The sequence below is a fragment of the Morchella importuna genome (assembly GCF_003444635.1).
Source record: "Morchella importuna strain M04M26 chromosome Unknown Morimp01GS009, whole genome shotgun sequence".
Classification (NCBI taxonomy): domain Eukaryota; kingdom Fungi; phylum Ascomycota; class Pezizomycetes; order Pezizales; family Morchellaceae; genus Morchella; species Morchella importuna.
The window spans coordinates 308576-320135 of record NW_025763406.1 but is presented as its reverse complement, the minus strand read 5'-3'; the positions used below and the strand labels follow the sequence as shown (position 1 = coordinate 320135).

General features: G+C 48.7%; 2 protein-coding genes across 2 annotated transcripts; one reads left to right on the top strand and one right to left on the bottom strand.

Annotated features, from left to right (window-relative positions):
* Window positions 1–2707: 2707 nt before the first annotated feature.
* Window positions 2708–3800, bottom strand: LAJ45_03876 (uncharacterized protein; the record flags this gene model as incomplete). Its single annotated transcript, XM_046113458.1, has 2 exons — window positions 2708–2966; window positions 3082–3800. 2 exons carry the CDS (start codon window positions 3798–3800, stop codon window positions 2708–2710), a joined length of 978 nt encoding a protein of 325 aa, XP_045973187.1.
* A 938-nt stretch (window positions 3801–4738) lies between these two features.
* Window positions 4739–7707, top strand: LAJ45_03875 (uncharacterized protein; the record flags this gene model as incomplete). Its single annotated transcript, XM_046113457.1, has 6 exons — window positions 4739–5212; window positions 5345–5505; window positions 5565–6439; window positions 6790–7046; window positions 7132–7256; window positions 7338–7707. 6 exons carry the CDS (start codon window positions 4739–4741, stop codon window positions 7705–7707), a joined length of 2262 nt encoding a protein of 753 aa, XP_045973186.1.
* Window positions 7708–11560: the final 3853 nt, after the last annotated feature.

The following is an 11560-nucleotide window of genomic DNA, read 5'->3' as shown; positions in this document are numbered from 1 at the left end:
TATTTCGGACATTTGTCTCCCCTGATGCGAGTATCTTCAGGGCCCTTGTGTAACACTGGCCGCAGGGGAATACAGAGGTGCGGCTTCCGGAGCACTTGGCAATACAGGGCTGACCTCTGAATAGTGAATACCAAGCGTTTTATGAGAGGCTTATTCGGACGTAGATAGACCGAGTGTTGTTGTTGCGGATTAGTTGCCTTATCGCTGGGGAGCTATTAATGCTCCTGCTCCTTCTTGTTGAGGTTTTTGCGTGCAGCCGCGTGATGTTCCGTGACGAGGGCTTAATAATTGGGCTAGATTTGGAAGAGGTAGAAGCGAGAATTGAAAGGAGGGAACACCGCTGTCAATAAGCATTACCAATACAGCGGATATTTAGAAGTGGGGATAGGCAGCGCAAGGTGGTGTATCACTTATTAGTTACATAGGATTTGGTTGGGGATTGGCACAGCTGGGGTTCGGTTGGGTTAACTATGCCCTAATTAACGAACAGTAGGAATATTCACAACGTACAACGTCGTCTAGGATTATCGAGTCGAGTCAGACCTCGGCCTCGAATATCATGCATACATGCTGATAACGAAAACCCACACAACTTCAGAGTTGGTCAGGAATACGGGAATGTATTTCCGAGCTGTGTATGAGACGGGGACTGGTATTATTAAAGCCGGTTCTGTCCAGTTAAGGGAGATAATTCGAAATTATTGCATGGTATAATGATTTGATTATGTACACAAGCTAGAGAGATGAAAGAGCATGTCCTTTAATGAGAAATTTAAAGGCAGAGAACACGCATTGTGTGCGTATAATGAGAGTTGTCCGATATTGTTCACAGAAAGGACAAAAGGACAAGTAGCAATGAATGCACACGACGTGAAGAATTAACCCATAATGCTGCATGTACCCTGCTGCTCGTCTCTACGGTGCAGATCTTACATGTAGTTGAGGGTGGTGATCAGCCGATCCGGTATCTGAATTGACTGGAATTTAATCTGTTCTATATACGGGTATATATATTGGGAAAGTAAGCGGGACCGTGAAGGCTTACTCAAATGAATAATACCAATAAATATTCCACTAATATATATGTATGATACTGATAAATATATACGTATAAACAAAAGCGGGTAGGTGGAGCTCTACCGATCCCTCAGAAAGTACAAGCGGAGATCCACACGGAGAGAAAAGAAGAAGAAAAAAAAGGGGGGGGGGGGGGCTCGGTGTAGTAGGATTAACTTTTAAGGGAGAGCGGGAAACTACCATACTTATATGTAGGAAATGTGAGCGGGATCCCCATTCGCAAACTGCACCGTTACCTTAATATCTCTGTGAGGATGTGAGACTGTAGGGGGATATTTGGTCCCTCCATATACATAGTGGCTACATGTTGGGAAGCATTCCAAGAGTGAATCCTATGGAGGGTTGGTAGCTGGCTGGGCATGAGAGATCTAGATGAAAGTGGTATACCGACAGCAATGTCCCCCCAGCTCTCCTTCTCATCATTGCCTCAGTCCTTCTACCCTCCATCTCCCCGCAATATAGCAAGATGAATTTACTTGGTAACAGTTTAAACTTGCCTCTAACTATGCATCCGTCGTGGCGCAGCTTTCTCGGTTAGGCATGTCAGAACACGAAGTCTTAAGGGTCACATAGCAGGTTAGAGGCCAAGACACATATGTCGAGCATATGTGGCTACGTAGCCTACGAGCTAATGTTACCGAGAAATATAACCAGCATCTCTCCCATCCTGGAGTGACGAGTCAGAACATAGAGAGACTGAAACGTTCAGTAAAATAGACTTACATCATCCCTCGCAGCAACAGAGAACTTCGGTGGGAGGGATAAATCCACCTCATCCTCTTCATATGTCTATGGGCAGTATTACAACCTGCCGGCAAAGAGATATATCCGAGCCCGAAGATGGAAAACAAGCTCAATTCGACGCAACACCTATCCGGATGCTGTGAACACGAGAGTTCATGAACTCAAAGAATGTGGATGATGGAATAGAAAACACGTAAGACGCTCACCCTATGGCTGGGAGGGTTGAGATATCTCTTCGCTGACTACATGTATCACACGAACCTGTGGGGACTCGAGGGGCTTTCCTCACCCGCTCGAGAACATCGAGTGAGCTACCATGAGCTAAGCTTTGGCGAAAAATCGATATATCCAAGGGGGACAGTCCTCCAATAGTTATGGTAATGACAATGGTACCTTCTATTTATATCTAGGTAGAATCTTATAACACATACGCATATGGATATTCTTTATGTTTACTTTGATATAAACAAAGAGACCTCCGAGAAATGCTACATGCACTGAGTGGCTTTACACCAGCTTCAAGGCCATGTAGATGGTTCATGGAGAGTATGAGATGATATTTATGGTTTCTAGTATAGTAGGATGCTTTACTACATCGACATCAGCCGAGAAATCAAACGAGTGATGTCTCGTGATGAGGACTTCACGTTTCGCTTCTTCTGCAGATAAGACTAGCAGGTGTTAGAGAGAGCCATAGTTTAGTTAGTGAGTAAAACTAGTCAAATATCTTGCTCTTTGAAATCTTCATTACTAACGAGTCTGCCATCATTACAACTATCACGATACCGTACTACTATAAATATTATAAACAGAACAAGCAAGAACCCCATTACGCTAATTAAAAGTACGCCAGAACACCCTCAAAAGAAAAACACCAAATCACTCACTACCGACTCGACTGTTGTATCCCGTCAAAGCCACACCAATCCTTCCCACCTATCTTTACATCCACAAACTCCTCGTTTAACCTCCCACTTCCATCCGCCGCCGGCGGGCTTTCCGGGGTTTCTCCCGGCCAGCTCCTTACACTCCCTCTCACCTCACCAAAATCATAGTCTCTCGTCGGCGAACCATGCCTCCAACAGCTCTCCGATATGCCCGATCCCTCCGGGATTCTTTCGTCTGGGCGGGTCCCCGTGAAATATCTATCCACCGCTCAAGTCAGTACTCACTGTTCACAGTACGATACACATGTTTGATAGTTGGGGAAACTCAAGGGGGGCGAAAACATACTCCTCCCACCACTTATAATTCTCATACCCGCTTTCCTGGCCCTCCCAGCGTTTATACGTATTCTGCGCCTTGTCTACTTGATCTAATATATGATGCCCCTCCGGCGGAATGCGTCGCTGACACTCCTCGGGCCCATGGCGCTGGTAGAACATATCAACGGCATGGCCCATCTCATGAATAAAAACCTCATCAAACTTTCTAAACCCCTCGTCCCCACCAGGCATCGGAATCCAGCAGTGCCCAAATCCAGTGTCGCCAAATACGTCCCCCTCGACCTGCCCCTCGCTGTATCCACACGCGGCTCTCACATTCCCGCCGAGCCACCTTCCATCCCCGTCATTGGCGGCCTGGTTTATGGTAACTACGCCGTCGTAGCGCTCGCCAGTAGATGCGGCAACCCGTGCGATGAACGGCGCGAGATCGGAGAGTTCAGGAAAATAACATATTCCAGGCCCGTCTGGGCAGTTGTGGGAGGCGTAGGTGAGTGGTGTATTAAAGGTAGCGAGCGTGGTGTGGAAAGTGGCCATGCCGGCGGAAGTGTTTGAGATTATTGAGGCGAGATTGCGGGAGAGGCGAGGAATAGTAGAAAGGGCGCTAGGGCTGATAGTACCCGTATGATAATATGGCTGCGGGCCGGAGACGGCGGTGGTGGTGTGTGGGAAGATGAGGAAGAGCCAATTCCAAACTGCGACGGCGCGTGTGTGCGGCAAGAGCGAAAGGGATAAGAAGAGTAGTAGGATATTCATTGTGGGTCGTTATGGGGCGAATTCAGTGTCGATATTTAGTTGCTTTGCTGAAAAGTCCCTCCTGCCATTGTGGAGTAGATGGTTGTATTTATGAGATACTCAAGCTGACATTTCCCTAGTGCTATGAAGAGCTGGCTGGTACCTTTTACAGAAGGCTGGCTAGTTCGTCCCAGATCTCCATTTTGGCGGCGGCACAAAATCGTAGATCTCGTAATTAATATATAACGGTGGCTGCGATACTGCCTGGGCCATCATCACTATCGAAACTAATAGTGGGCCATAGGGGTGGCATATATACCAATGGCTGGGCCACATCCAGGTACGAGAGACACAACAAAGGGGCAAAAATGCAGAGAATGCGCAGAAGAAATTGATTGCGGAATGTTGATGTCGATGCATATGTTGATCGATCAGCCCTCTGGTATGCATCCCACTCCTGGTAAAGAGTAAAGACACTAATAATTGTGGGGTTGGCTACTATACATCACGGAAAGCCACCGTGGAAAAAAGTCTCGTGGGCTATCGTGAGTCTTGGGTGTATATATCGAGACCATGGTATCTGTCGCGCCATGGTCGATAATATCGTCTCGAGAAGTACTATGTATCATTGACACTGCTAGCGCTCGTTATGTATGAGTACATAGCATCACTAATATTAATAATATGTACCCAGGGCTAGGGTTTGCCGATTATTACAACCGCCTAAAATAGCTAGCCCAACAGCAACCGGGGAACAGGAAAACCTCCCGCCGCCCCCAACTAGATCTACACGCATGGTCGTATTGAAAGAATACTTGTAACCCCGCAGGTGCTAATATATAAAATCTACCATTCAAGTCAAAACCTCACAAATCAGCAGAGTGTGTCTACAAAATATTTCAGCCAGCGCCGCAGTCAATGACCAAGAACCCCCCACCTCCCGCACCAACACCCCCAAAATGGAGTTTTTTGAAAGTACTCTCACAGACGGACATCTCGCCGCCTCCCCGCACAACCCCGAAACCTCCACCACCCTCCCCACCAATATTCATCTCGACCTCCCTATCCCCGACCCACACCTCGGCTTCAACGAGCGCACTACGCAGTGGGTACACGACAACACATGGGTTTATACTATAGCCTTCAACCGCACCGAGGCCCTTGATGCCAGAGTCTGTCTTGTGTTCGAGGGTCTCGACACGTTCGCTACCGTCTCACTGAACGGGACGCGCATTCTGGAATGCCAGAACATGTTTCGTAGTTACAGGGTCGATGTGACAGACATCGTTAGTATGGGGGAAAATAAGGTGGTGATGGAGTTTCGGAGCGCGCTGAAGGAGGGTGACCGAATTATGGCGCAGAACGGTGGTGAGAGGGTCACGTGGAATGGACATTATTCGAGGGTGTTTGTGAGGAAGGCTCAGTATCATTATGTGGGTATTGATTTTTTTGAATTGCTCATGATACTGATACACAATTAATCAATCCTTCTAATGATATTAATGATATGCATTATTAGTACTAACACAGCTTTACAAGAACTGGAGCTAATTGAATAATTCTAGGGCTGGGACTGGGGCCCTTCACTCATAACCTGCGGCCCCTGGAAACCTATTCGTCTCCAGATCTACACAGACCGCATCTCCAACACTAAGATCGAGCAAGCCCTCAGCGCCGACCTCAAAACCGCAATTCTGACCCTTATCGCCACCACTGAGACTATCTCGTCCCAGGGGGCTATACTCTCACCACTACGCTCCTCTCTCCCTCTGGGCAAGAAACTAGGCTAACCCTCACACCTGCCTCCACTGCAAATACCTGGGAAACTAAACATACCCTCACCTCCCCCGAGCTATGGTACCCGCACCAGCATGGCCCCCCAAATCTTTACACCATAACTTTCACGCTCAAAGCTAGTGGAAACGCCGCTTCCACCCCGGGGCCCCTCCATACCGCCCACAAACGCATAGGTATCCGCAGAATCCTCCTCATCCAGGATCCTCTTCCACAGCTCCCCGATACCCCTGTCTCCGGCGGCACAACATTCTACTTCAACATTAACAACACCCCCCTCTTCATAGGCGGCTCCAACTGGATCCCCGCACACTCCTTCCTCCCCGCCGTAAAGACACAAACCCTCCACAACCTTCTATGCCTACTCCGCGACCGCGGAAACCAGAACATGCTTCGCATTTGGGGCGGAGGCGTCTATGAGAGCGACGAGCTCTACACGCTCTGCGACGAGCTTGGCATCCTCGTGTGGCAGGACATCTGTCTTGCTTGCGGCGACTACCCTGCGCATCTAGACAGCTTTACCTCCGAGATCTGTGCGGAGGTGCGCGAGAACCTGGAGCGGCTGCGGTGCCATCCGTCTTTGGTGATTGTGGCGGGTAACAATGAGGACTACCAGGTAGCGGATGAAGAGCTAGGGTATGACGCAAAGCAGCCGGAGGGAGAATGGAGAAATAGTTCGTTCCCAAGTAGGTGGCTATACGAAAAGATCTTTCCGAATATTATAAGGGATGTTTGTAATGGAAATACGGGCGCGGAGATTGGGCAGGCGGGTATTGATGGGACGGGAGTGGTGTATTGGCCAGGAAGTCCATGGGGAGGTGAAGATAGTACAGATCGGACAGTGGGGGATATACATCAATGGAATAGTATGTTTTACCCTTCCTATTTAATGATTGGACTATTGGAGTGCCTACTGGATTTATTTCGGCATGGAGTAAGGCCGAGCGTACTCGGTGTGGCCGGGCGAGCACCAAGATTGGATGTAATTCAAATCGAGTCTTTATATTCACCCGGCCATACCGCTCTACTCCTTACCTCGCCCAAGTAATATTACTCCCAATTCTCGATATAAAGATACAGCCTAGAACAGGGGGTTGTACAAGTATTATGGGAGGCACCAGAAGGCCTTGCACATCCCAGCCTCCCAAAACCCTCCTTTCCAGGCACATCCTTATATCGAGAGCCCAATTTAAACACCTCTGACACATGCATACAGTTTGGGGCGGCCTTCAAGCACCCTACCAGCGCTATCCAGACCTCGGCGGCCGCTTTATCTCTGAGTTCGGCATGCCCTCTTACCCCAGTATATCAACCATTAAGAACGGTTTCCTCGACCCAGCCGTCCCCTTTGATGAAAATGACTGGAACCCTGAGGCCGAGATCATCGAGCACCACGTCAAGGCTCATAGCTTTCAGAAGCGCTTGCTTGGATATCTAGGCGAGAACTTTAGGGTTATATATGGAAACCTGCCGGTAGGTGGTTTCTTTTTTGGCCTTGGCAGTAAGGGTCAATAATTGATAAGCCTGTTGCTAAAACTTATGGTGTCAATGATTCTAGGAGCGTATATATTTAAGCCAGCTTCTGCAGAGTGAGGCAATGAACTATGCATACCGTGGTTGGAGGCGCAGGTGGGCGAGTCGTGACTGTGGTGGTGCGCTTGTGTGGCAGTTAAACGATGTCTGGTATGGCATATCTCCCTGGCTACTTTGCAGTATCCATAATAGAAATCTACAACTATATATATATATACTAACCAACCCCAGGCCCGTGACTTCCTGGTCCATAATCGACTTCCACCTGCACCCCAAACCGGCCTTTTACACCATCGCCCGCGCCCTCTCCCCGATAATCCCAATCATAACCCGCACCACCACCAACCCCAAACCCAACTCCCAGCTCGAAGCCCTCGTCCGCTCCAAAACTACCCGCGGCGCCGGCTCCCACCCCCTACACTCCACACCACACATCTACCCCCCAAACAAAGTACCATACATGTCAGCATCTCCTCCATTCACCCCCACACCCCCACACCCGTCACTGCCGAAGTCCGCACCATCAATATTGCTACAGGCGCCATCTCCCTTTTGCTTAAAACTGAGCTCACCATCCCGGCCAACGGCGCCGTCGACCTAGACTTCGGCGTCTCCATCGGCGACGCCGCAGTTCAGGTGCGGCTGTGGGGCAAAGACGGTGTGCTACTAGCACGCGAGACAGACTGGCCACAGCCGCTAAAGTACTGTGTGTTTACTGATCGGGATCGGGGGGTTGTGCTACGATGGAAGAGGGGGGGGAAGAGATACGCGTTAGTGTGGAGAAGCCAGTGAAGGGGCTTGTATTTAAGGAGGTTGAAGGGGTGGTGTGGAGCGATAATTGCTTGGATGTGATGCCGGGGGATACACAGGTTGTGAAGGTGAAAGGGTTACAGGGGAAGAGGATAACTTTGAGATGGTATGGGTCGAAAGAATTGGAAGAAGGCATTTCTATGTGATCTCGCACGATATAAGTATAAAGTCTAAGATGTCTTTTATTTTGTGCTATTATACAGTGTTTTATTCTTCCATAGCCACGTACTGTCCTCGGTCTATGACCAACTACACCATAGACCGAGTATACGGTACAACAAGACTATTGCTTAGTGATCAGTAAGCAATGCTGCACTTCACGCATTCGCGCAGCAGGCAAGATCGGGCTCCACGGAGAGATAGGAGCTTGATTGGGTGTATATAGGGAGCCTAGTATGTCTTGTGAAAGCATTGCCTTTATCTGTTGCTCTACGATGACCTGGTTTATCCACGGTTCTGCAATTCTTGTATAAGCCAGCCCGGGCCCGAAATCGACCTGGATTGACGCAAGCCCACGAAGCGGAACCTGAGACAGGGCTGGTCTATATATATGTGGCTTTTTCTTTAATTTATATGGGCCTAAGGAGAGCTATTTTATTATAAATTGTTGCTAAAATTTATTACTATATACTCCAAAACCTTTTTTTCAGAAAGTCCAATCACAGACCGATGGCCGAAATACACACTACGACCCTAGTACTGCCTACGGCTGAATTATCAATCGATCAATCGATCACCCTAGACTACTATCATCCCTCCCTACGTGCGTCAGATTCCTTAAAGAAACCCAACCCCTAACCAAAATCCAAACCCACCGCACTTCGAAAACTAACTAACCAAAATACCCCAGAGACGATCGGGTACCCAGCCCACTCTATGCAATTAATGAATTAAACAAAAAAACAAAACCCAGCCCACTCTGCAGACGGCCCAGACTTGGCATGTCACTGCCGAGTGATATTTCGTGATCCACTCTCGTCACCGCAGAGCACGATGGCATGTTAGTAAAAAAAAAAAAAAAAAGCGACCAGGAGTATTCAAACAAATCAGGCCCTCGCGGGCTACATCAATTAGGGACTTGCTTGCTCCCTTTGGGTAAAGCAAAAGAAAGGTTGGTTGTGTCCCCCACTAAGGTAAGGGATGAGAATAGGCTATTCTCGAAAACGAGAGGTGGGAGGAATTAAGACCTGATCACAGTAACAGCTTTGATAAGACCAGTGTTGCAGCAAATGAAGTTTAACTATCTTAGGGCTTGTCCATATTAGTACTTTTTTTGTTTTTAGCTAGGGCACGGGAAACCTTATTTCGTTGCCTGGTAACCGTTACGGTGTCAAGGCAACGACAGAGATGAGTCTGGAAGATAGGTTCTCACTCGTTTATTGTTGTCATTGTCTGTGGATTGTAGGATTTCTTCATGACGATTATTATTACACACTGTCATAGGTATTCAGAATTTATGGATGAGTATATCTAGAGAGGTATGGTGCGCCCACGCTTAAAGGTAGCGGATCGCGACGAAATGTCAATGTCCTAAGGCTTTGCGACCAAAAATCGTAAAAAAAAAGCGTAATGATAGAACTCTATTGCTAGTGATGAAGTTTAGTTCTATCATTGCAGAATTTTAATATCTGTCTGGGTTAAAAAGCCTTAGCAAGTTGGAATTGTGGATTTTTGTATGTAAAATGCGCTAAGACTGAACAAAGTGGAGCAGTATTATACCCATTTATACCCCAGAGAAGCAAATCTGACTGATCCGTGGCAGTAATGCCCTCTTATTGGCCTATGAGGCCCTATTGCAGCCACAATTGTTCCACTTCCGTATGCCACCATATCACCTTTAAGAGTGTGCGCACCATATGCTATTACTCGTCAGAAGACAACGGCGTCTCGACTCTCGAGGTGGTTGTATCTACTTCCCTCCGGATCTCTGTAAGAGCTTGTGTGCGTACTTAGCTACTTGTATCTATACATCCCTACCTACATTCTTCATCTGGTGATGGGTTGTATTGGGCTATACAGAGCCTACGCTCCCGAACCTCCAGTTTATAAAACTTAAAGGATCGAGGAGAAACCCTTCCGTTCCCTGACATTCCCAGAGATAACAGAGCGAATATAAATCCGCAAAATCTCCCCAGGCAGAGACAAGAGCTCAACAAAGACATCTACTCCGGTCCCCTAACGACAAAGTTAAAGGGAAGCGGAAGAGGCACGAAGATCTCACTCAACCCCTCGGACTTCGCCCAGAGGTTAATTGAGATCCGTACTCCCCCACGAGGAGAGAGCACAAGAACGGGGCAGGGACAGGCACACCTAACGCAAAAAAGGCCTCTCCCGATCTCTAAGCATAAAATGCCTAAAGACCAGAAGAGGCCAGCAAAGAAACGTCCCAACGTAACTCAGGCCCCTCCTGGCCCCTGACAAGAGCCAGGAACCAAGAGGGGCCGGAGCCACAAGGGAGGACCAACGTGACCCATGCCCCTCCCAGCACTCACTCGGGCGTGAGCCCAGGAGAGAGCCAGGAGAGGCTGGGCCACTGCCCCCTCCCTTCGAGAGGGGAAGGCAGAGGTTTGGTTGGTCTCTCTACCCCCTCCTCCTTAGAGGCAGGGGCAGAGGTCCAGTAACCTCTCCCCTCCCACCAATAGGGGGGGGGGGGCAAAAACTAGTCATTCTGTCCCTCCCACCAAGAGGGGAGGGACAGAAGTTGGGCTCCCCCCATTCCCTTCTTCCAGGGATGAGGGGGGGCAGACTGGCTACCATGACCCCTCCCACCAAGAGGGGAGGGGCCAGAGGTCGATCTCTCCCCTCCTCCTCAGAGAGCTAGGGGAGGGGGGGGAGGGGGGGGAGGGAGAGAGGGAGAGCAGCTCCCAGGACTGGGAGGAAGCTGCTCCCTGAGAAAAAAAGTCTTCCGAGGGGGGAAAGGGTGTCCTTATATACAAACGGGCGGTAGTGCCAAGCCCCGATTTTTTCGCCGACGACAGATTAGGGTATTGGGAGAGATAACAGTGTCAAGCCCTAGTTTTTTTTTTTAGCTGATGGCTCAGTTTGTGAGGTTTAGCTTTTCTGGGCTTGGCGGGGAGAGGTGGCCGGAGAGGTACTGCTCGTTGCTTGGATTAGGCGTGTAGCCATGGTTTGTGTGGGCTGGCTGTTTTCTGTTCGTTCGTTTTCTTTTTAAAGAAACCTATCACCGTGATGGATCAATATGAGAGCATGTATTTCGGTATAGATACATTAACGGTGATACAGAATATTTGAAAAATACTCGCAGACAGAAGTTCCTAAACCTGAAGACTCTTCACGTACGCCCGAACCCTCTACATAGAACACATATAAACGGCCTATATTAAAGTTTGCCTGCAAAAACATCGCGGAATAGATATCACCGATACTCACCAAACCACAATTAAGTTACCAAACCACATTCCGGAACCTTCCTCCTCCCAATTCCCGCCAACGTCCGAAAATAACACCGGCCCAGATTCAGTCACCAGATATCACTCGCACATATCTTCCCACTTCACGACCACCCATACTGCCCCTAAGAGCCCCATGTACGACTCCAGCTAAATATAACACCCACAGCAATGACATAGGGCAAGAGGACGGCAGGTGACTAACTCGCAAAAGAAGTCCCTTCTGCCAAAGAT